General features: G+C 32.5%; 1 protein-coding gene and 1 long non-coding RNA gene across 3 annotated transcripts; one reads left to right on the top strand and one right to left on the bottom strand.

Moving 5' to 3' along the window:
* Window positions 1–2,990: 2,990 nt before the first annotated feature.
* Window positions 2,991–16,908, bottom strand: LOC148629002 (uncharacterized). The gene is made up of 3 exons (XR_015914748.1): window positions 16,271–16,908; window positions 9,828–9,919; window positions 2,991–3,163 (listed from the first exon to the last, which is right to left on the bottom strand). It is a non-coding gene; the product is annotated as an uncharacterized LOC148629002 (long non-coding RNA).
* On the top strand, window positions 15,602–22,368 carry LOC148629003 (organic solute transporter subunit alpha-like). Of its 2 annotated transcripts, none has more exons than XM_088542249.1 (8): window positions 15,602–15,710; window positions 15,824–15,913; window positions 16,964–17,124; window positions 17,395–17,468; window positions 18,496–18,654; window positions 19,437–19,551; window positions 19,768–20,020; window positions 21,741–22,368. In XM_088542249.1, exons 2-8 carry the CDS (start codon window positions 15,865–15,867, stop codon window positions 21,905–21,907), a joined length of 978 nt encoding a protein of 325 aa, XP_088398375.1. In that variant the 5' UTR covers window positions 15,602–15,710; window positions 15,824–15,864; the 3' UTR covers window positions 21,908–22,368. The 2 variants fall into 2 exon arrangements, with proteins under 2 accessions (XP_088398375.1, XP_088398367.1); XM_088542241.1 differs by having other exon boundaries at window positions 15,615–15,710; window positions 15,853–15,913.
* The last annotated feature ends 4,425 nt before the right edge of the window (window positions 22,369–26,793 follow it).

Consider the following 26,793-nt stretch of genomic DNA (forward strand, 5'->3'; position numbering starts at 1 on the left):
ATTTTTATTACATGCTAAACAAATTATTATATATTATGAAATAGGGTTATGATACTTAAAGAGCGGGGTTATTAATTTTTGTACAGATTCTAGGTCACTATAAGTAAATTTGATCGAATTGATACATATATATTTTGTTTATTGATTCCTAATATGACGAGATTGGAAATGGTGAGTATGTCCAAGGGACAACTACCCCAGCGAGATGAAAAATGACAGCTCGTATCAAAGCCATCCATGGGTAGGTATTCAATGGACGACCAACGAGGAATCTAATATATGACACACGCCATAAATGCAGAACTCGATTTATGTTTCTATAAATTATACACAAAATTGTTCCATTTGACAGTCTTATTTCTCCTTGTTTGGATATTAAGTTGGGCTTGTAATTCCTCTCAAATATTATAATTTGTAGGTGGTATCTAAGTTTTAATTTAATATTGATTCTTTGAAATTACACTCAAATTATAGCTCTGAAAAATTGAAAAGTTTAGAATATCCGAATTTTAACAGATTTTACTATCATAATTTTCATGTAAACCTGTAAAGTTGGACAATTGAGAACAAAGAATTCATGACTTTGTCCCAATATTCTTATATTTTATAATATATAGAACAAAAACGAATTCTTGACCCAGATTTAGATACAGACACGGAAACTATTTCTGAACAGGACTTACATAAAGACAATCGTAATAAAATAATCGCCTTACATATAGAATTACAACGTAAAAGGATCTTTAAAAAGTTAAATGCAAATAGACTCCATAAACTTGTAAGTAAAACATTTTTTTTTACCAAGGTACTATACCTTTTTCAACTCTGTAATGAAAACAATTTAATGTAAAAATATGTTTATACGTTAACTACCCATGTGAAACTTTGGCCCCACAAAATGACTAAGAGCATTCATTGGTCTGATTTAATTTGCCAAATACATTAAGAAATAAATATGAGTCTATCTTTGAACACCTTTTAATCGATACAAAATATCAGTGTTATTTATCGAATCGGATCAATTTATACTTTTTATGTGGAACATGAAAAAAAAAGTCTTGTTAAATTTATTTTTCGAATTATTGGTCATGAGTGTGAAAATTTTAAGTCGCCATGTACAGTTAACATTAAGCTTATTATGCATGAACAAAACACTTACACTAAGATTTTAGTTTAAAATTAATAAGTGCCATTTAAATCATTCTGCTGTAGAACATATTTGTTCATAAAAGTGTTTTTTTTTTCAACACAATTAGCTTTTAAAAATTGTCGCTTTTCGCCAAAACGTTTATCCACCTTTTCCAGCATGACGTTTTGTAATGAAAATTAAATTTTGTAATGGAACCTAGTGATCGCACATTATCCAGGGCACTATCAATTTCTACATACATGTGTATATTGATATAACCGTACACACCTTACACATTGAAGAAATAGCTTTCAAAACCCCAATGATTTTGTTTATACATACAGAAAAATGAAATTAAACACTGAAATGAATGCTGAAGATTTCAAGTGAAAACAGAACATATAAATCAAACATTTTTTAGGATCGAAAAGAAAAAAAAACAGCGTTGAAGCGGTTTTACAAATTAGGTATCTAAAAAGCAATTGGAAGCTATCTGACTTGATTTTGTGCAGGATTGATCTACTACTGCGCTAGACAATTTTTTGTTAAACAGTAAATGTTTTGTTGATCTTTCATAAAGACGATATACATACCTTAACTACTAAACTGTCAATAGTCAACTTTGTCAATACGGCGACGATTACCATACAGATTGTAAATAAATAGATCTGTTCAACTCTTTCATCATCATTTTAAGTCATTTCTTAGTAAACAATGCAAATAGCAAACAAACGAAACAAACAGATAGATACAAAAACGAAAAAAACAAAAACAAACAAAAACAAAAAAACAAAAAAACCAATACAAACAACAACAAAAACAACATAAAAAAAGAAAAAAAAACCAAAAAACAACAAGAAAAAAAAAAACAACAAGAAAAACCAAAAACAAAAAAGAAAAAAAAGCAACAACAAAAAAAAAACTTCAAACAAAATTTTATTCTATTATATCAATACATACTCTTTTCCTGATTTAGATAATGAAATGGCTGCAAATTGTAGCAATGAGTTTCAACGAACCGATGAGTACTATAGAGGTAAACTGCTTAATATACTTTAACACACCCTTTCTCTCAATGACAAGCTCAAGCTATCGTGTTTAGCATGGTTATACTCTGTTCGCCATTCACCCCCCATCAAAACATTATTCAGTAGAATATGTACTAATTAAAGAGTTGGAGAAAATCTTCATTGTTGTTTTTAGTTGCTTATTATATGCCATCAGATAACAAACGATGCTTTGACGGTTGAGATCAACAAAGTCACATTTTCAGCGTTAGCGTTTGTTGTAATAAAAACCCTTCCCAAGCAGTGAAAAAATGCTTTGCATTCAATATCTATGTTACCGAATTTTTTCCGTATCAGTGATGTCTTCATTTTGTATTTAATTACTGTTTAAAACTAGCATATCCCAAGCCGATATATTTTACTTCAAATTTACTGCTTTATGCTATTTTGTGAACATTTTTGTTGTATTTTTCCACAGATATTTTTCAGAACCAACCAATAGAAATCATAGTTTTTCTAGGATTAGGTGTCCTAATGTGTATATTGATGTTGGTAATATTCACAGAGGCAGCGGCATTTGTGTACAGATATTACAGTAATCCCACGCAAAAAGTCAGGATAATCATTTTACTTAGTCTAAACCCTGTAAGTAGTAAAACAATCTTTCTACAAGAAATGTTTTGCTATATTTACTCAAAAACAGCAGCATTTATGTACAAATGTCACAGCAAGTCCAGACAAAAAGTCAGAATAACTATTTTACTTAGTCTTAAACCCTGTCAATAACCACCAATATCCAAACAAGCAATTCAATTTTTATCAAAAACATAAAATGTTCAAGGATCTAGAAGTCGTTTGTTTGAGTAGTTTAATCAATTAATGAATATAATTATTTTTTATTGGTGTTAAATGTACATGCACCATCATTTATAAATTTCAGGTAACTGGATGGACCTCTCTGTTTGCATTGTTGGTACCAAGATCGACATCCATCTGCCACTTTATTGATTCACTGTAAGTTTCATTTCTTATAAAGATAAAAGATATATAAAAGTAAAGCTTTTCGTTTGTAAATACTACAATACAGTCATTGGTTCATTTTGTATTTGCTATAATGAATATTTTTTTCATGCAACATTACGCACTGCAAGACCAATTACACAATATCTTTTATTCTTATAATCGAACTAGAAGTGGCATGTCATTGTCATACATGTATAGTAAGATTACGTATTTTAGCCTGATTATTATAAGTACCGTTTATTGTTAAGTGTAAGTATTTGTAAGAACCAGGCTAAATGGGAAAATCAGAAACATGCATGTCAAAGCCCACCAATCTGAAAATATAATTTCAATCAAGAATTCTTTCTCTATTTGAAAAGACCAATATTTGATCTCTGCATCACTGGATTTGCTCAGAAATAGAATGATAGAAAAAATAGGCCTTTGACAGAGTTATGTGCCTTTGGAATGTTCATTTTCAGTACATTTAAGACAGACACACAGACAGACTTACAGACATCATTATTACGCACTAAGATACACAAAGCTAAAAGCCCGAGCTTGTTTTGCTGTAAATAGGACATCAAAGAATAATCAAGGGAATCAAGGTTATAGCGATAATCAAAAGAATGTAATCCAGACGTGGAAAACAGACATACACAACAAAGAACATGAAGTAACTAAAATCATACAATGTAACAAAAGTAAATGAGCAACTCGGACTCCACTAAAAACTGGGAGTATAGACCAGGTACATCGGTAGGGTAAGCTCCTCTGCTTTTCTAGAAACAGCCGCCGAGTTACTCATAAAAAATTAAGTCAGGGGCAGACAAACCGGTAAAGCATAACTATGACACATAGAATAAATCTGTTTTCATGGCGCAAGTGGATACACCATAACGATCCACGAGTTCATGATGACGACCATAAAACCTCTGTAGTGATGACTGACTTCAATCTTGTAGCAACATAACCCTGTTCCAGAAGCCTGTTTGTTAGAATTCTAGCGTGATATAAAAAGTCTGCGTAGTTTCGGCAAGCCCTGGCATAACGTATGAGTTGTGATATGAACGCTCCATACGCAGGTGCTGAAGGGATGTTGCCACAGATGAAAGGAAATTTGACAATTCTGAATGAAAAGTCATCAGGTTTGTCGTAAGTTTGGTCAATGGTTTCACTTTACCATCGATTTCTAAGTATAGGTCAAGATATGAGGTTGACTTCACAGTGTCTGTAATATCCTTTATCTCAAGCTCCTTGGGTAGATGAGATGTATCAATCCCCGATCTATATAGCGGAAACTGAGATTAAAGGATTTAGCCAACCGATATTATTTCTTTCGGATCTAATCAGCTATAAAGTCAGCCTCATAAGAGTAAAGGAATATGTCAGACCGTTTGTTGAAAAACGCGTCCACCACGCTGGACAAATATGTTGTCGATTAAAAATTCCAGCATTTTGTAAACATCTTCCTCTGTATATTTGGAAGATGATTTGGAATTATTTCTCACAAAGTATGAGGAATCGATACGAAGACTGTATATTTGTATCTTGGTGTACCATCTTGTTTGGAAAAACGACGATGTATAATGTTTTTAAGCCGGGATTTCAACTGAGTATGGGGAATAGGTTTTAATGCTATAATATTCTGATAATATTCTTGACCTGATTGTCTCCAAAAGATCTTTCGAATTCTTCAGGATCCACATAGACTTAATACCACTACGGGAGTAATACGTGTTGTGGTAGGACTGCAGACCCTCTTTGATAGTCGAGAGTATAGAAGTTAAGTTTTGAAAGAGGTTTGGTGGTACATTTTGCAGATCCAGCTGTGAAACGTTGTTTGTATGGATTCTTGTAGAGTTTAGGAATCCAGTACTTATTCGGTAAATTACAATCATCGTCCTTGGTAGAGACACCAAAAGAGGAAAGCACAGATTTATTGTTTTCCACAATCTCCTCTTTGGAGAGTGTGGTAGCAGTATAGGTCTTATCACTGCTCCGATTTCTACGTCTACCTCTGATAATAAACATTGGATGTAAAACGTTTTGCAGACAAATTGGGGTTTGTCTGCTGGTTCGACAACATATTTGTCATGTATAATAGACGATGTTTTTGCATGTAGCATAGGCACTCATTGACCTACTTAAAACTTTCATTCGTTTCAAAATTAAAGACCGCACGACTTCTAACCACTCTGACAGAGAATCAATGTCTTCTTGTTCTCGTTTTATCCATTTTCTTGCAAAGTCCTCCACTGCATCCATAAGAACTTTAAAGTTATAATTCCAATTTATGGAGCATGGTTCACGGTACTTGGGACCTTTTGAAAGGATATTACGCAGAGATTCGTTTCCTATGATGGTTAAATCTCCCATAACGACGTGACCAGAAAGACCATATTTGAAAGGAGAGTTTTTGCAAGAACAGTGAGGTGGTTTAGCCTTAAAGTCCTCAATTTCTAGGTTCTGCAATAGCCTTTTATAATTGAAAATTTCGGATGCTATGGGTGAAATATAAAAATATGAAATAATTGGTATGGATTTATCTTTGAAATATGGTGGAAGTTTGTTGGTAACGTTTTTGTGATGGAGGATGTTAGCCAAATTAATTGCATCTACATTTGTTGACAAACAGTAGTGGAAGAAATGATCGTTTTTCTTCATCTTGACTTTTCACACAAACTGGTTTAAAGAGTCTGTGGAAACCAATACTCGAAATAATGTCAAGAAGTCTGTATAATGACGAGGTAGGGTCAGAAACAGGAATGTCAAGAATTCGTTTGTAAAGGGAGCGTACTAGAGTAAGAGGTATAGAATAGAGTTTGGTTCTAATGTGATGAAGTCCAAGAGGTTTTTGTATGAAAGTAAGGAGAGCATCTATGGAGACATCATGTACCTTAGATGACGTATAGTGTCGATTGCCATGACTCCTTTCCCGTCTTGGATTTTTATCAAATAAATTATTAACATTTATGCAATTGTTATATTGGCTTGAAAGGTTGATAGAAAAAAGGTCATTTATTCAAAAATCATATAATGCAGAGTTAGTTCTGCATATAAAATATCAATTAAGTAGTATCAAATTACAACAAAAATAACATTTTACACAATGATCAAAATTAAAATATGAAATAAAACTAAAATACGAAAGGGAGACTTGTGGGTGGGTAAACAAATTGCAAACAACAATTCACATGTGTATTCTTGCCAAGATGTCTAAAGCTGATGCTTATGAGTGACTCCAGTTTTTAGTGGAGTCCGAGTTGCTGATTTGCTTTTGTTATTTTGTATGTATGATTTTAGTTACTTTATGTTCTTTGTTGTGTATGTCTGTTTTCCATGTCTGGTCTTTGTTCCTGGATTACATTCTTTTGATTACCGCTATAACCTTGGTTCCATTGATTACTCTTTCACTATATGACATGCTAATTTAGAAGTGAATTTGTTCTTACGTAACCAGTTTACTGACCAACCAGTTGAGCCATGCTCTGATCATAAGTGAAATTATCACTTATTAGATTAGATTAATTTTCATGAATAATGAAATATTGTTTGAAACATCTGATCATCAGAGACCCCTGAAGAAAAAGATAACATAACGAATCAACAATAATGACTCCCCCATAACTCCATATGACAGCTTTGATAATGACCAGCTGGACACATTACAGTACGTCTCCACTGCTTTCTTGAATTATTTTATTTGTATTTTTGGTCTAGAAATAATATCGGGTTTCAATGAAATTATAATTAAATCTACCAAAACTACATGGAAAATCTTATATTTTTCCTTGATTCTGATGGTGCAAAATTAAACTTTTAAAATGTCGGTTCTTTTCATACCATGTTTTACCTAATGCCTAATAATTACAGAGACTGACACTTAAAATTTATTTTGCAGCTATCTGTCTATTTGCGTGGTATTATTTATAGAGCTGGTTGTCGGATACTATGGAGGAACTCAAAATCTTTTTAAAGAAATGGCTGGAAAGACAATGAATATTGGATGCTGTTTTAAGGTTCCATTCAATAGGTATTTTTTTTTTTAAAAACTTACAATTTGCTTGAAAATTGTACTGACTTAGGACCATTACATTTAAAAAATGCAGATAAGAGCCCTATTCTAATGACGTAAATTTACATAAATAGCAAACTTGTATACGTGCAAAAGTTAATTTGCTAAGCATTCATATGTCCCATTCAAATCTGTGCATCAATTGTACTGCAATCATATCTACATTTGCGTTAAATATCATTTCTGCTTAACCAAAAGTCCCCAAGGTTATTCACCAACCCAATAGTCAGACTTGTCTGACCATCATTTATATTAAAATTTAGGTATCAAATTTTCCTTTGCAGGCTTCCCCTATTAAGATAGTTTTGCTTTTGCTGCTGATGCAACACGTGTACAGCACATCAAAATTTGTAATGCCTATGATTCGAATTCCTTTTTCTTGTATTTGATGAAATCGTGGGTGTATAAAGGTTTTTGGGTCGGTTATTTCGGCAATATTGTATTATTATATTGTATTTAATTAAGCATACCCAGTCCCTAAGAGACGCCATTATCCTGACCTTGAGAACCGCGCAACTGTGTGCGTGGTGAAAAATTGTCATATTGGTTCATTATATTTTCTTCGAAATAGGAAAAATTCAATTAACAGATTATACAATGTACTGTAGTTACAGCTATTGAAAAAAAAAATTCAATTTACACATTTGGCGTATTCAGGTGAACCCCCTTCCTACATGTATTGTCAATATTATTGTGCAATATTTGGACAGAAATGAGAGAATGACAGCTTTAACAACATTTCTGGACCCAATTCTCAGTCACCAAAATTGGTTACCAGTATTTTTGTACACCTTCTTTTAATGGGTTTAAGTTACTTGATAGAATTATATCAGCATTCACTTGTACATGTATCAACCACAACATTACATGTATATGGACCGTTTGTCTGTCTTGAGAGAACATTGATCACTACTACCAAAAATAACTAAAATGTACTTTTACTACTGCGTTTACATGGACGAATTTGCGACCGTGCGTAAATTTACATTATTTACATATATACAAGTTTACATATATGCAAATACATTTGCCCATGTGCACATTTAGTCGAGAACGAGGCTTAAGAGTTTAGTTTAAGTTCACGTGTTACTATAGCCTTGCTGGTATGATCCAATTTGCACATGTTTACAGAACTGTTCTCAACACGTTGCCTGTTCGATAAGTTTTGGGTTTTTTGTTAACGTTCAGTACATTCAGGAATAAATGGAAATCGAAAAAGAAGGAAAATAATTTTTAGACTTAATAAATGAATGAGAAATCGATATCATTAATGTTACAAGAGTTGATAAAATGGTTAAAATCCATAAAAAGAAGCCTAAAAATGAATATTCCTAATGAGTATTCCTGGATTATAACATGAATACAAAAAAGACTGATTCTGAGAATTTTGTGGAGTTTTAAAATTTCACGCAATTCCTCTTGTGTAGCGATTACCGTAATTAATAATTAACCTCAGTTTTTGTAACCTACATAGAAGGAAACGATAATATGTTTTAAGACAGTAGAAATAAATCAACGCTGACAATAGAAATAATTTTAGGAAAAATCTACGCATTGCACATAGCCTTACGTTTCAAGTTGTGATAATTAGGCCGATATTAATATATACTACAGCAGTTTTGATGTCAGATGACAACTATGTTCCGGGATCAGTTGTAAGTACAATGTTAACTGTTTAAGTAACACTCCAGCTAAGAATCATGCAAAATGTGATTCGTAGGTAAAAAAAATTTTACATATTTTTACTTTTGATATTTTGTTTCAATTTCCATAGTAAACAGAAACTAACATTCAATTTTTCAGGCAGATTTGAATGAATAATTACACATTTCATGATATAGACCCATAAAAAGACTTAATTACATCAATAAAAATATGTAGCCTGTTTTTGGGTGTGTATCACATTTTTCAGATTTTGCATGATTCTTACAGACAGCTACTTAAAATCATTCGAGCCTCCTTGTTAAAAATTGTTTCAATCATTTGGAATGAGCTTCGGGCATTGGTGAATCATATGAACGAAGAATTTAAGATGAACCTAAAAATATTGAAGACACCTCACAACCATAAACAGAAAAAAAATATTTGATAAAAAAAATGCGACCAAAAATTACAAATCATCATATATATAATGCCATGCTTTAGTATCAAAATAAGTAATAACAGACATGAACAACATCGATATCAGTGAAAAATTACATTTCGTTAAAACATTTTTGCCTTGACAGGTAGTTTTATGTTCGATGTCAATATGTAGCCCACCTCATATCATGATGTATGCAGCTGTTCTGGTACTAGAATCATTCAGCATTTAACGATTTCATTTCAAAGCTGATGCAAAAATATAAAATATAAAAAAATAGCAATTTTGTGCATACCATAGTTATATCCATTTATAATAGCCATTAATATATTGAATAGTGTTTACCTGAGCAGGTAACTTTGAATATATATATATAGTTTAAACACCGTTGGGAATTTTTCAGACCCTGCTTTAAGTTTACAATATCTGCCCTGTATCAATTTGATCCGATGGAGCAGTGTAGCGTATAGAGTCGTCACATAAATAAACCATATCATATACAAGCACAATAACTCAATAATTGCTTACTATATTTTTGCAGACTGCAATCATTTTTGATGTCTTGAACCTTGCCTCATTTACAGTCGCTTTGGTTGGCTTGGAGATCATTTTCACTGCCACTGCAAAGAAACTTCATATGTTTAAAATAACTCTGAAGAAAATTTGGTTACAGTTAACTTTACTATTCGACTCACAAGTTTTCTTACTTCATATATTAGGAATAAATGGAATACCAGAATGTGTTGGAGGCAGGGGATCGATAGTACGGGCAGCAAGTTAGTTTGTTTGCGTCTACATTTTGTTTCTTTTTAGTCTCATATATCATTAACATTATATTTGTTTGTAAAGCGCATTACCTCAATTGCTTTATTAAGGTATTGGGCATTAATAGTAAAATACCAGGTAATGCCGCATACAAACTTACTCCTTTTAACAAAGATGAAATCCTAAACAACCATATGTCTTCATGTTTTCTCTCAACATCGAGACAAAATGTGTGGACTCACCTTACTTGTATTGGATTCCCAAACTTCATAAGAATCCATACAAAGAAAGGTATATAGCAAGATTTTCAGACACTGTGAAGTCGGCCTCCTATCTTGACCTACACTTAGAGAAGGATAGTAAAGGAAAACTATTGACCAATTTTTTTCGACAAACGTGATGACTTTTCATTCTAATATGACGTCTTCATATCGTCAAACAGTCTACATCGGTACAACCCCACCTTTAGCACTCTCTCTTTTCTTTCGCTGTCGCTTCGAGACAAAACACTCATTTAAAAACGTTTACGCGATGATTTAACAGCTAAGGGGTTTTCTAAATGGAATCAATTATATAAATACACACATTTCACACATATGATGACAAATTTATGACAGAAATGTGCATCATCGGCGTTTCCCCGAGGGCTGTTCTCATTGCCTCCTACGGAAATTAGCGGCGATGTAAACAAGCATTAATCCAATTTCTATACGGGGAAGGTTAAACGGAATAGCCGTAATTTTGTCTACGCTTAGGGAAATTTTTGTCAAAAAAATTTCCGTATTTGTCATATTAGAAAAGAAATGATTCCTTCCGGGGGTAGATTTGTACTTATTTTAACATGGGATTGGCATTTATATTCCCACGTAACACCTCACTGTCACTCGGTGTTAAATGATCGAATATAAATGACGTACCCGTGTTAAAGTGAGTACAAATCTACCCCTCCACGCATTATTTCTTAATTCAGAATTGTCAACTTTCCTTTCATCTGTGGCAACATCCCTTCAGGATCTGCGTATGGAGTATTTATACCACAATTCATACCAGATCTTATGCCAGATCTTGCCGTAACTACGCATCGCGCTAAGACTCTTACAGTTAGGCTTCTGGAACAGGGTTATATTGCCACGAGATTGAAGTCATCACTGCAGAAATTTTATGGTCGCCATAATGGTTTTCCTTTCCTCTTTCGTCTACCCCGGACTTGACTTTTTATGAGCAACTCGGCGGGTGTTCCTTAAAACAATAGAGGACGCTTACACTACCAGTGTACCTGGTCCATGCTCCCAGTTTTTAGTCCGAGTTGCTCATTTGCTTTTGTTACTTTGTGTGTATTTTTTTAGTTACTTAATGCCCTTTGATGTGTATATCTGTTTTCCCTGTATGGTCTTTGTCCCTAGATTACTTTCTTTTGATTTCCACTAGAACATTGGTTCCCTTGATTACTTTTTCATTTTGCTCCACGAAGGAGTTTTAAATTCATCTTACAAAGATATTGTTCGCGGTAAATGATGGAAAGCAAGCTTGTTGCAATACCACATATAAGTATTGGCATTAATCATATGTTGATACTTAAAAATTCTAAAGATTTACTTCAAAACCTGAAATTCCGCAGCTTTTTGGAAATTAAATCTCTACAAACTTTTGACTTCTCAACTCTTTACACTATGTAACCACATGATAAATTGAAACCTCGTTTGAAAGGACTTATTCAAAAATCCTTTGCTTTTTCACAAAATCTCGTTGTTTTTGGTTACCAATCCATATATTTTTTTTTCTAAAACATCGCACAAGAGCAAAATGTGCTTCACAGAAAAGAAGAGTTATAATATGCTTGATTTCCTCTTTGATAACATATTTGTCACGCTTAGAGGAGCTATTTTTCAAGTTTCAAGAAACAAGTTAAAGAAGACTACAAAAATAGTTTGTTCGGCATCTTTTTTGGACCTACATCTTGAATTTTGATAACAGTGGTCATCTCAGCACTACGATTAGTGATAAAAGAGACTTTAATTTTTATTTTTAATTTTTAATTTTATTTTTTTACATTTTCCTTACCTTTGCAGCAATGTACCTTCATGTCCTGCATACTCTGCTTACATTTTAGAGCAAGTACTAACTACTTTGATTTCCTTTAACGCCATAAATACTGCGTAACTCCTGAAATCAGGGTTATGAGAAAATGCGTCTACCAACTTCTTTTTTTAGATATCAGCCCTTAATTGAAAAATAGTCAGTTTGCTCTAAAATAATTAGTAATGATTGTTTTTTGTAAATTGTTCTTTGTGCTGATGTGACCGCTAATTTCCGAATATGACAATAGCATGCAAATGCTTTTAATCACCATTGGTATATTCATGCCGCAATGGAAGACGGAGGTTTAGTTTGCGCTTTAAAACCTAGATTTAACCCACCATTTCGTTTAAAATAACTTAACCAAGTCAGGACCATTGACGTACCAGCTTCTCCGGTGGTGTAATATCTATTTTGCCAGATTTATTTTGGACTTGACCTAATTATTATTCGGATTAGTGTTCGGTAATTTTGTTGTTATCCTTATTTGAAACCCATATATTTAGTCAATGATTGTTTTCTTACCATGATTGCGTCCCTGTAATGACACAGCCAATTTATTGGTATAAAGTGTAATTTGAAAGTAGTGACTGATTATACTTTTCTGAAAAACAAACAAACAAACAAAACAAAACAAAACAAAAACAAAAACAAAAACAAAAAATACTTTACCTGAATTATGTTCAATCCAATGTGAACAATAATATAACACATAAGAAAGCTTTTTTAAGACCTACTGTTAAAGTCTTGTAATATATTAACAGTCATACTTTTATTCATTTGTTGCAGGAATGGCTCATTTTCTCCTGGTCTTAGAGATGTTTATACTCACTATATTTAGCAGATATGTTTTCCGAAGACAAGAGGCAATGAATTTGATGGAATACAATCGAAACTCGAAACAACCAAACAAAGCAGTTCGTCACGATCGAGATCTTGACATTGAAAGTGCAACATAAAAGCATTACTACAAAATCTCCTTACACATTTAATACATAAAATAGATATACAATTAAATTCGTAACTCTGGAAAATGGTTTACTCTTTTATAATATGTCTCAAACAATGCTTTAGACAGCCAGATTTCTACGAAATATAATTTATATGCAAAATACAGATTAAGACGATTAAGTTTTCTAATAAAGGTTATCATTTACATCATAATATACCTATCGTTACAAATTATAAATGTAACTAAGTACCAGTCCACATAAAATTCAGCCACTACCAATGGTAAAGTGATTCATGGTGAGGAAAAACCCACCAAACTAACAATGCTTTTGCATTCTACATATGCTATACTTTCACATAACGATAATCATTTCTGCATTCAGGTCTGCACGTTTTAGAAAACCATACATTCAAAAATGAACCAAATGAAACCAAATCAAGAACGATAACTCTTTCAAAGTTCCAAGTTCATGTACAATCTATATAATTTTTATCTCAAATGCGCAACAACCGAATGAAACACTAAGACTGGTTATGTGACATGTAACTACCTCTGAACAAGAAATAAAACTGAAGTCGGTGGGTTTTTGACATGCATGGAGACCTTCTGTCTGATTTTAGAAAGACTGATACTTAATAAATAATCTATAATATAAAATTCCGTAAATGTATTGATATTCACGGATATTGTGGCGGTTTCAAAGTATCGACCAAAATGCAGAAGCGTAAACAATAGGACGATTAAAATATCTAAAAAAATACATGGCAAGAACGTGAAAACATGACACAAATTATCATTATGTAAATAAGGTAAAAAATGCAAAAAAATAGTGGGAAATGATTAAAAATAGACTAATTTAATTAATAAGATGATAAAAATCAACATAAAACATGGGACATTATCCAAAATATAGGAATATACGCCAGGACATCATTGGATTTCAAACTTAATAAAACAGCAATAAATCTTGCGAAAAAATAACACCCTGTCAAGAATTTAATAGATTTCATCAAAGAAAATAAATGTATCTTTGTGTAATTTCAAGGTCATCACATGATGGTAGTGTGATTACAATATGTCACTGCAATTAAAAAATACACAGTTTTAAAATCAATTTAGCGGTGAGAATGACATTCATTGGCTTTGATAAGAAATTATGGAGGTTAATCATATAATGATTGATAATAACACGAACTTCGAAAGCCAACAAAATAAAGATATCAATTCGGAGAATCTGGGACTATAAGAATACCCCATGCATTATGTAGTACTCCAGCTAAGATTCATGGGTGAAAAGCCTACATATTTTTATTTTTGATATTTTGTTTGAATTGCCATAGTAAACAGAAATTAGCATTCGGTTCTTCATAAAACTTGTGTTCTTAGGAGATAAAAATTATATAAAATGCACTGTAGATTTCAAAATTAAGGGAGATAACTCTGTAAATGAGACTCAAATACAACAGAATCTATTGGATTTTTAATGTTGAATATCTCCTAAGAGCAGGCAGATTTGAATGAATCAAAATGGAACAAAGTTCATGCATGTAGAATATAATACGAAAATTTCAAAGTGTTTGAAACAATATACAGTCAGTCGTTCAGTTCTTCAACCTTTCTTTAAGCATTTAAGTATCAGGATATACGATATGTTACGAACCGTTCCAATTAAGCTCGAAGGACGTAAAACTAATATTAGTACTTCTATATGTATTTATGAAAAAAAAAACATTACCTACACTTAGAAATCTATGTTAAAGGAAAACTATTGGCCAAACTATACGACAAACGCGATGACTTTTCATTCCGTATTGTCAACTTTCCTTTCATCTGTGGCAATATCCCTACAGCACCTGCGTATGGAGTTTTCATATCCCAACTCATACGTTATGCCAGAGCTTGCCGTAACTACGCAGACTTTTTGTATCGCGTTAGACTTTTTTGACAATTAATCTTCTGGAACAGGATTATGTTGCTACAAGATTGAAGTCTTTCTTACAGAAGTTTTATTGTCAAAAAAGAAATAACGAACAACGTATACACGAAACTATCAAAATAAAACTATATCGAAGTACAAACACTAAGGGGTCGTTTGAAGTTATCTGTCCTTGTGTCCAGTGATATAAATGAATGAAGCTGTTTATTTATTAGATATCGATTTAGTTCATAAATTGAGAACGCCGAAAGCCACACAACGAATTACTGACTTTCTTTACTCTGTTTCAAACAAAAATCAATCGCAAGTCAACATATCAACATTTTTACATGAATAAAATCAGCAAAATATTATATCATTTTTGATACAAAATCAACATTACATATCATAAGTCCTTAAACTTCACACCTAATGCACTGACAGTGTTACATAAACGACATCTAAAAGAAAGTTAGACGAGACATGATTAATCAAAACGATCCGGAATCATATGAACCATACTCAGTGAAATAAGCCATCGAAATGTACAATTGAAAGACATCACGCATTAACAATATTGATCAAACAATAACAATTTAAAAAAAGATCCACTTATAACATACATAGAAATGGTCCGGTCACAATGTAGAACGTCGGTATATAAACAGTATACATCTCTCAGGGTTGCTAGCGGATGGTGGAGGTAAGACAAAAATATTTTGTTAAAGAGGATGATCGAGTTCGCTATTTTTATATGGTATATTGATAAATTATATAAATGACAAAGATGTAGAATTCTAACTATTTTTTCTCCAGATTTTAGAGTCGAACTGAATGTTTTGTAGATAAACTGCAATATGTCGACTTGTACCAACCACTTTCCAACTACTGAAGTTCTATATGCAGGTAAATTATCATATCATTCTTCATCCCAAAGAAAACAACAGTGAAATGCAAAGTTTTAATGTAAGCGACTGCCTTTGCCTTTTGAAATGTTTAAAGTTTTGATACATGAAATTAAAAAAAACGTCTTTTAAAATCAATTTTTATTTCAGTTGATTTTACTGTTTTCCCAAACAGAGTAACATTTAATGACAAATGTTGTTATCGTAACAATCCAAGACATACATTCATGTATTGAATCTTTGATTAAAGCGTCCATAATTGCCGCCATTATTTTACGTACTTCAGTGTCGAATTCATATTTTAGTATGTCTGTCTTCCTGATTAAGTTACGTAACAAAGAAATAAAGATATGTTTACCTGAATGAAAATGTCGCCCTATATAATATTATACGACTGTCTCCATAAGAATTTGAACTGATTGTATTTAACTCTGTGAACGAATAATCAAGGGAACCAATCTAATAGCGGAAAGAATGTTATCCAGGGACAAAGACCAGACATGGATAACAGATATACACAACAAAGAACATGAAGTAACTAAAATCATACATGCAAAGTAACAAATGCAAATGAGCAACTCGGACTCCAATAAAAACTGGGAGAAAACTAGGGTAAGCGTCCTCCGTATTCATTCATTTTGAAAACATGTTTCAAGTTAAATTGTTCTTGATTTTATTGATTTGAATTTCATTCTAATATGACGTGCTTCAAAAATCTTTAGACCGCAGCCATGTTAAAAAAATCGTGGATAAACACATGAACAACATTTCGTGCGACACATAGGCTGTGCCTATTCAAAAATATGCAGACAATAGCCCAATTAGAATCGAAATAATCATTTAATTATTGTTTTACCACAGGGTGGCCATTTAAGCGGTTATTTAACACCTTACTATTTCTTGGGGTAAAAGAATGCGACAAAAATGGACAACTCATGGTGAAACAATGATAAAATGGACTTTCCATGACTTATTTCTTAACTGGACATCTCTGATTACTTTTTTACGTCAAGGGTAGTTCGTTTTATTTGCATTGAACTTATTTTTTAAGAGCTTGACGGAAAAACTTCTCTGCAAGTGTTGACTGGAATTTGTTGTTTCCTGGTTGCCTGTACAGTTGTGATATATTTGGAAGAAGTGTGGTTTATTGTACATCACTATCCGCACAAAACACTTCGAAACAAGATTATATGCCAACTTGGGTTGTTCCCAGTAAGTATTATTGTTAGTTAATCTACATCCCAAAGAAGGAAAAGAACATTAAAAAGACCCAATGGTCCATATGATACTTTCTTATTTGTTATTTTTCTCCAAGCATACTAAACATATCCTGAATCTGTTTGTCAAAGTAAGCAACTTTTTATAAAAAATGAAAACTATTTACTAGATAGTACTAGATATTGCTGATATTGGCTGGCATTAGTGAAAAAACAATCTCCAGGCGTGAAAAAAATTGATGAATCATGTTCATTAAATTTCCAGGTAATTGGTTTTACATCTTGTTTGGCAGTATTGGTGCCAAGATCAACACTACTTTGTGAACTCATAGCATCTTCGTAAGTATTTTGTTAAAAACTTACGAAGCTTTCTGATTTCATAGACTCCATAGAACATTTGAAATCAAGTTCTTTTTTTAAATATTCATTCAATTGAGCTTGTTAGTCAACAACACTGATTTTATTTGGGTTATTATCATAGGATTAAACACCTTTTTCCAGAATTTATCAATGTGTAAAATCAGACGATTCACCCACAAAACAAGTATAGGTTTTCATGTCATGTTTCTTAGTAAAAGGTCCGATTTTACACATCCATTAATTCTGGATAAACTGTGTTTAATCCTTGTTATTCCAATCCTAAATTATATGAATTGTTTATATCGTTTTAATTTTTTTTGAGATTCTCAATCAGTGAAATTAACACCTAAAATTGAAACTGGAGTCATCCACACGACAAAGTGACATGTTGTCAATTTCACGATTCGAAGTAATAGTCTGCTACTTTGTGATATCCGTATTGTTTCAAAATTGTTGTTTTAAATCTATAATGTCGAAAATGAATGGAATAAGGCAGATATTACCGCTTCATGCCTTTAATAGGCACTATTTTGCCGAAGCGATGATAGCCATGTATATGATATGTTTATAAAACTAACACTGTCGTAAAAACTCCTCTCTGGGGCCGTAGAAGCTTAACAACCGATCATAATACACGGAAAAGACAAATGTTTTAAATTAGATTGGAATTTGTGACAAAAAATCGCTTTGTCTGGCACTTCAAAGTTATAAAATAATCATAGATCAATGATAACGAAAAAGGTTCCGATAAAATCAAAGTACCGAAATGAAGTTGATTTAGTTGCAGAGAGAAGATAAATCAGCATTTTCAACTAATGCAACAGACAATCATTAGAATATATAAGAAGGTTACATGTTAAAAGAATTCTGATTTAAAAAAAAAAAAGTTCCCGCATACTATATACAAGAAAACATTCACTGAAATAGCAATGTATTTTGTCATATGATATTAAGACAAATGCGGCCAATCTTAGATTTTTATATTCACATATCATTTATTTGGAAGGTATCTATCAGTTTGCTTACTGTTGTTCGTCAACATGCTCATATCATACTTTCGGGGCAGTAAAGGACTACTTGAAATCATGTCTGCAGAGAAAATGCAGTACGGAACACCTCCATGTTGTTGCTGCTGTTTTTGTCTTAATAATTTGCCATTTAACAGGTATGTAATTTTATCTTTAAACATTTTGATATAGTTACCGCGAAGTAAGCCCCCAAATGGACCCTGAAAAAAAGTATGATTTTATTTTAGCGCAGGTTTTATTGACAACTACTGTTTATAGATTAAATGACAGTGATACATTCGAATGTTTTTGTAGCTGTTATTATTCATGGATTGTTGTCATTCAAAGTTGACCGTGAACACCTTTTGGAATTATAAAAAAAAAGTTTGCCTTCAACTTTCATAGCACTTTACAAATGTTGAACAAATATTTTTATTACTCAAAAACTGCCAAAATAAAAAAAACGAAAACAAACAAACAAACAAAACAAAACACAAAACACAAAACACAAACAAAACAAAACAAACCATGAACTTATTTACTTTACCAAATTAGTAAAACGTATCAACCATTCAACTTATTTGACGATTTCACTGTCCTATTCGTAAAATTTCGATGCACTTGCAAACTCTTTTGGTATAACAAGTAGTTATGTTTGGTTTGAAACTTTTATAACGAGTACTATTGTTCACTTCAGGGAATAGAATTGCGCTTCATCTGGTTATACAACAATTACCTGATGACCATCACGATGTAGTAAACCGGGCATTTGCCCAAATGAAATCCCTAAAGTTATCTATATTACTCTCGGTTACAACATTGGCATTTGTAAATGATGGCAATGTGGATATTTTTTTCACATTCTTTTTGTGATGCTTTTTATGGCTTGTTAAATTATTGAACACACTAATCTCACTCTATTTTGACATAAATATTACAGAAAATATTTGAAAATAGCAATGATTATGGTGGTACAGATAGTCATTCTTAAACCATTGACATTGTTTATAGTAGCAGTTCTCTGGGCTGATGGCAGATACACACCAGGCGACGAGGTATGATTATATATGTTATTAAATACATATTAGAGAGAATTGGAGAGAGATAAGTTTTTAAGGCCTAATTAACATCTCTACATCTTTAAGGTTTTTTTAAATCCGTTTTTCTTGTTTAAAAATTTCACATATTTGTTTTTGTTTTGGGATTGAATTTTCATGATAAATAAATATAAAATTAAATGATATTCAGTCGTTCTAACTTTTCTGTTTCAGACGAACTCTAGAAATGCCGTATTTTTCACAAATTTATCAAGTATACTGTCCACGCTGGTTGGAATATGGGGAATGTCTATAACATTCAGATCAACACGAGGCAGACTGCCAAATTTTAGAGTAACAATGAAGTTCGTCAGTTTACAGATGGTACTTGTATTTGTCAATCTTCAGTTTGGTGTTATCAGTCTCTTGGCACGAAATAACATTCCAAAATGTGAAGACACTAGAGATTCACGGGTTATGGGATACGGTTAGTACAATGTATCATACTGTGTGACGGGACTAATGATTCACTGGTCAAGGGATACAGTTAGTACATTTTATCATATGTTATGAATGGACTAGAGATTCACTGGTCAGGGAATACGGTTAGAACATTGTATCATACTGTGTGACTGGACTAGATATTCACTAGTCAGGGAATACGGTTAGTACATTGTATCAAACTGTGTGACTGGACTAGAGATTTACTGGCCAGGAAATACGATTAGTACAATGTATCATTTTGTATGACGGGACAAATGATTCACTGGTCATGGGATACGGTAAGTACATGTACATTGTACCATACTGTATGACGAGGCTGGAGATTCATTGGTCAGGGAATGCGATTAGTACATTGTATTTTACTGTGTGACGGTAGAAATGATTCACTGGTCAGGGAATGCGGTTACTACATTGCATTATACTGTGTGACGGTAGAAATGATTCACTGGTCAGGGAATGCGGTTACTACATTGCATTATACTGTGTGACGGTACAAATGATTCACTGGTCATGGGATACGGTAAGTGCATGGAATTATGCTGTATGACGGGACTAGTGATTCACTGGTCAGAAGATACGGTTAGTCATTGTATCATATCATACTGTATAACGCGACTAGTGATTCACTTGCCGGGCAGTTAAATGGTGGTGCTGTATGACGGGGCTGAGGATTTGCTTGTCGTGTGTATATAATTTATGGTCATAATGTACAGCTTGTCTAGTGATTTACTTGCCAGTAAATGTACACTCTTAGGATTCATTGATTCTGTCTGTAAACCCACCTAATTTTGCAGGATAAAAATACGTAGATGGATTTTTTTCTCTAAAAATATCATATTATTTAAATAAGTTTTTATTGCTACTTTGTATAAATAAGTAATTTACCTGACTAGTTCACTTTCTGCTGAAGAATATGTTGTAAAGTATACAATTTTTTTTAATAATGCATGATATAGAAATAAGACCCAGTGAAGAGCAAAGTAAGGGAAGTCAACTGATGGGAGGAGTTTCGAATGACTATGAGGGACCAGTCTTGCACTACATATTCTGAGTGGGTGTACGTCAAAATATGAAGGATATAAAAATATAGTACATTTTCTTCTTGTAGCTTTGCAAACTGATTTTTTGCCAAACGATATGAACAATGGCTTATAAAATAGAGCAAACATAACACTATAAGTTGATAAACTTCTTTCAAGAAAGCATAACATTATAACATAAAAATGTTCCTCTAAAAATGTTAGTCTGATGAGTGCAAAACGAAAGTAAACGTAAAGAAAATGGATATTTATCTTCGTGGACTCACCCTACTTTTTTTGTAGAATTAATTTCGACATGACCTTGGAAGTGAAACTTTACATATATTTTTTAAAGTCCTAAAATATGCACTTTACTATAGAAGTCTATGGGAAAAGTAATGCAGGACTGATACCATGACTGAAGGGGCGCAAAGAAAAAATGAACGAAGAATGAAGTGAAGTTTGACCTAGAATTACGACTTCTCAATTATATCTAGCCCAACAATTTTAAATGGTTATTTTCAGTATCATTCAGAAAAAAATGGATGTGTTTTGCCTATGGTGTATAAGTTACAATGGATTTTCCATATCTGGCATTGAACATATAAACAAAACACTTTCTTCATATCATGTAAGGTGGAAGTCCAAACGAATTGTAAAAGGTAATACTTTTTCTCTTTGTAGCAATTCATCATATGCTTCTGATGTTGGAATCTTTCCTAGCAGCTGTTCTAGCAAGGTTTGCTTACCGAAGGTTAGATCCCGAACTTATAAACCAATTAGAGAAAGAAATCACGGTTAATGTGGAGAATGAACGAGTGACTGCATTAAGTGTGACGGCAGATAAATAACCATAACATTTATATAAAAAAATATAAACTTATTACGACCAAACACTATGAAATCATGAAACAAAAAAAAGTCCAGTTTTTACTGTTACTTTGTACATTGTATCAAACCAGTGTCGTTTCTCTTGATCTAGACTTCGGTTGTTATAGGATATCGCAAGAAAATGGTATATTAATGTTTTTTTTTATTTTTTTTTTATCTCAGTTGAGCCTCGTCATTCAGACACAAATGTGTAATATTGTTTTTGGTTTATTACCTTATGTAACGAGGTGGAATGTTAGCGTTTTGGACTGTACATGTGAATAACTTCTGTTATTGTTATACAGGTATTATCATAGAAATACTCTTGTTATTGTTGCTGTTTTGTTTACTTTATTTTAAACGTTTCTGTCAATAATTTTTTCAGTGTTTTTTCTTATTCTTGTTGTACATGTCTATTGGTCTAAAATATAACAAAAAGAATTATCTTCTTTATTTAGTAACACAGGCCTGTGTGTATAGCTACTCGCAAGCCGCAATACACCTACTTATAGAATCAAATTAAGTATTATGCCTCTGAATAAAATAAGTACTTAATATTTATGGGGGAAAATGTAAAGGTCGAATCTATGTGTGAAGCTATTCTTGGTACAATTCAACAAGAGACGGACCATAGAACACTCTTAAGTGTACATATTTAAAGCAAAATTATAGGCATAATAATTGATACAGGCCGTTCTATATTTCCCGCCTCAGAGAAAAGTCGAAGACCCATGCTACATACACAGAATGTATTTTTAGATAGTGGCACAGTGTGGATGTCAACATTTCTACAAAACAAAGAAACAGTAAATGTGACTAAAAATAAAAAAAAAAAAAACTTTAAAAAGAAATAAGGACATTGGAAAAAGAAAGGTAAATCAATAAAGACATTTCATAGTGCTGCGGGCGGCTAAGGATTTTTCGAACTTTTTAATGGACCTAGAGGGTATACGGCTATATCATATGTCAATGGAAAGATAAATCAATGTAGTTTTTGAATATCATTCTTTTCTAACTGAGAAGTGGTAAAGTTTTCTGATATTTTTCATTAATTAGAGGAGGGGTCAAAGATCAATTGACTCCAATACACTTTGATAAGTAATTTAACTAAAATCGTTCATTGTAGGTATCAGAAAACAAGTAACATGCAAAGATCATATGAATAGAATTTCAAAAATGTAAAAAAGGAACTTTTTCCGACAAAAGTTGACCATTTAATCACAGAACAAAAATGCCCCTAAAATGGTTGCATTTTAGTGCATTTTCAATGATTAAGAAATAATAAGTCACCGTGGAATATTACAATATATATCTAAGTATTCTTTACTGGATAACAAATAAAATAAACACAACTTTCTGATTCGATCTGCAACATGGGCTTTGCAAAATGAGTTTGAAGTTGCAAATTTTTACATGTTTAAATTATTAATTGTACTTAAATTGTATGATACTGAATCGTTTAAGGACAATTTATGTAGTTTCCGGACTGTTTTATGAACAGAGACACATATAAAGTATCAAGTCTACCTTACATTTTGTAAGACTTACGGCTTTGAGATCTTTTTTGTACATACAAAAAACATACATATTTTTTTGTATTTGTATTTATATGCTTGGACTTCAAATAAAATGTTCAAGATTTGACCATGAATCAGGGATTCTCAAACAAAAAATGGGTTCGCGGGTTCATGATAAGGCTGGATTCTGTAATATGTTTGACAATACATAAACTGTGAACTATGAACTTTGCATGGCAGCATGTGCACACATATACGTGCATGTTGTCACAATATTTATGTCCAATAATGTTTAACTGTGCGCCAGGCTGATACTTGTAATGCAATATCCTTTGCAGTGGCGGACCCACACTATGAAAAGGAAGGGTGCCAGCCGGGGTTTCTCAATACAGGGTGTGTTTGTGCTAGGATATTATTCGCCATTTTTTTGTAAATTTTACACATGAAAGAGACATATTCCAATAAGAAGGGGGTGCCAACCCCATGCATCCCCTCTGAATCCGCCGCTGCACTAAACGGATTAAAATAAACGAGTTGATAAAACCAAACCAGTCTCCTTGTAAAGCAAAAAGAAGAAAGAAATCCAGACGCAATAAAAACTTCAAAGCTTTTGTACCACTCAGTTTTAGTAGCCGTACGAATAGGACACAATGGTAACACAGTTAGAATATTAGTTAAAGGGAAACATCATTGTCCAGAACAGGGGCGGATCAAGAATATTAGGAAAATAGAGGGGCTCCGATCAAGACTTTTATAAAAAGGAGATGCTATATTTACTGTCTATAAGTTGTTATTAACTTACTTTTTTTGCGGCGTAAACATACATGTACAGAGCAGTTCTAGTAAGTGGTTTGTGCATTGAATTGTGCGTTACTTCTGTTGTCATGTTTTGACTAGGTAGAAATATTGTTTCGAACATTTACAATGTGGCAGCCAATCACGGCTGTCTGCTTCACGCAAAGACCGAATAAGTGAGTCCTTTTATGATTCACTTCTCGAATTCTGATTTGTTCTAATTTAAATAAATACGGTCTTGCCTCTTCCCTTCACGCAATGTGAAGGGCAGGACCGTAACCCTTGCCTTGCGAAGATGCTGTAAAATCTAGGAATCGTAAATAAGCCACTCATACCTTGGAAACTTTTCATTGGTCTACATGACAGTAAATGCCGATTTTATTTGAAATAATCCATTAATAAAAAAAAAACATTCTCTTTTTCACCGTCACATACTAGATGACTTTTAAGCAATGCCAGAGTTTTTTTTCTCCTTCGTTTAAATCGTTTAAATGACATCGTTTATATACGAACAGATCGACGGGCACTTAATGGAAAACAGAAAAATGGCGTGAAAATTAATAGCTTACCAATGAACCTAGTCCAACCCCCAGTTTTTTTTTATCAAGCCTGGCTTGCTAAGTAATTCTGTAAATTCACAAATGTTATTCTTATGACTATTTTTTGTATTTTTGGACTTTTGTCTTGACTATGGATATCCTGTTCTTCATTCCAATTTCCTCAAAACGAACATTATTAAGCGCTCAATTATTGAATAGCAAAAAAAAATATGTCAAACTTTTATCTATCTGCTTGAAAACACTTAAAATATTGATTATGTCAAAAATAAGTTACCTTGGATAAAATTCATCTTTTCTGTTGTACCAACAGTTCGGAAACAGAACAGTTTGTTAGGAAATGATTCCGTATTTTACAATTTTACTATGATTAGTAGTTAAAATATGTGAAATTTTGCAACTTCAAACACATTTTGTAAAGCCCATGTTGCAGAACGTTGTGTTTATTTTAATTGTTATTCAGTAAAGAATATTTAGATATACATTGTAATATTCTACGGTGTATTATTATCTCTTAATCAAATTAAAATGCACTAAAATGCAACCATTTTTAGGGGCATTTTTGTTGTGTGATTAAAAAGTCAACTTTTGCCGGAATTTCCTTTTTACATTTTTGAAATTCTACTCACTTGTTCTTTACAGGTTACTTGTTTCCCAATACCTACAATAAACAATTTCACTTAAATTACTTATCAAAGTGTATTAGGGTCGATTGATCTTTGACCCCTCCTCTAATTAATGCAAAATAGCAGACGACTTTACCGTTTTCACATTAAAAGTACGATATTCAAAAAGTACATTGGTTTATCTTTCCATTGACATATGATATAGCCGTCTACCCTCTAGGCCCATTAAACTCGAAAACTAAAGCACTTTTGATACCTGTCCGCAGCACTATAAAGGAATATCGATGATACGGTGTATGAGGTGAATAACTATCCCGCAAAATTTGAAAAAAAAAGATCTGTGATTACAGGAGAAGTGTGTTTTCAATGTGATCACACAGTGTGACATGCAAAATAAACCGTTAAAGTCTCAAACTTAGTTCCCTCAATTACTCTTAAACTGTAATTTCCCAAATTACAATTTACAATTCAAGATAATCATGTTCATGTGCTGATTAACAATTATATTTTACGAAATTCGTGTAGTGGTTTTAAAACAGTTGTGACGGACGGATGTAGTCCATAACATACCCCCTCCTTTTCTTTACGGTGGGAACAATGATAAAACACTCCGAATCCGTAATCGGTTTGTAGATAATAAAATATAATAAAATTACATGTAATTCTAAAACCTAGATCGCTATGAACATTCATATCACACGATGAATATGACAGACTATTGATTATTTGATCCATTCTTGGATCAAATAATCAGTAGTTTAATTTAGGAAGTCTTAGAATCTTGGTCCTCTTAATTTCAAGAAAATACATTTTCAATTTCTATTGCAATGATAGAATGAATAAATGAATGAGAACATTAATTAATCTCACACTGTAATTCTACATTGTACATTTTATTTTGTAATCCATTGAACTCTCTCTATAACTTTAATGCTGCGGACAGTGACAGCATTAAACCACCAAAGTTGTTTTTACTGAAAAAAAAAGGAATAATTCAGAATTCAAACTCATGGAAATTACAAAAACGGCAAGTTGATGGAAACGAATGTCAAACGAATATCGAACAGAAAAAAAAATCCAGTTTGATATTCATTTAAAAATTAACATGTTTTAAATTAACCAGAAATATATATTAAACGAAACTTTACCGTTTGATACACTGGAGCAGTATCAGTCTGTTATTGAAAACTTTGAAATACGGAATTATCGAGAAAAAAAAATACCTGAATAAAAAAAAAACAAAAAACAAAAACTAAACAACCAAATGGAGATTAAAAAGAAGAAAAAAGATACAGAAGAACTAGGAAATTCACTCTGTTTTAACATAAACTTTTATTTCAGTGCTTTGGTTTAAATACATAATTGCATACTA

This window comes from Perna viridis, chromosome 1, assembly GCF_037379345.1.
Source record: "Perna viridis isolate PV_CMFRI_1.1 ecotype Kerala chromosome 1, ASM3737934v1, whole genome shotgun sequence".
In the NCBI taxonomy this organism is placed as follows: Eukaryota; Metazoa; Mollusca; class Bivalvia; order Mytilida; family Mytilidae; genus Perna; species Perna viridis.

Coding starts and splice junctions, on each gene's coding strand:
- LOC148629003 (XM_088542241.1), top strand. Junction 19,552..19,767: donor GATACACACCAGGCGACGAG/GTATGATTATAT, acceptor TTTCTGTTTCAG/ACGAACTCTAGAAATGCCGT. Junction 20,021..21,740: donor TTCACGGGTTATGGGATACG/GTTAGTACAATG, acceptor TTCTCTTTGTAG/CAATTCATCATATGCTTCTG.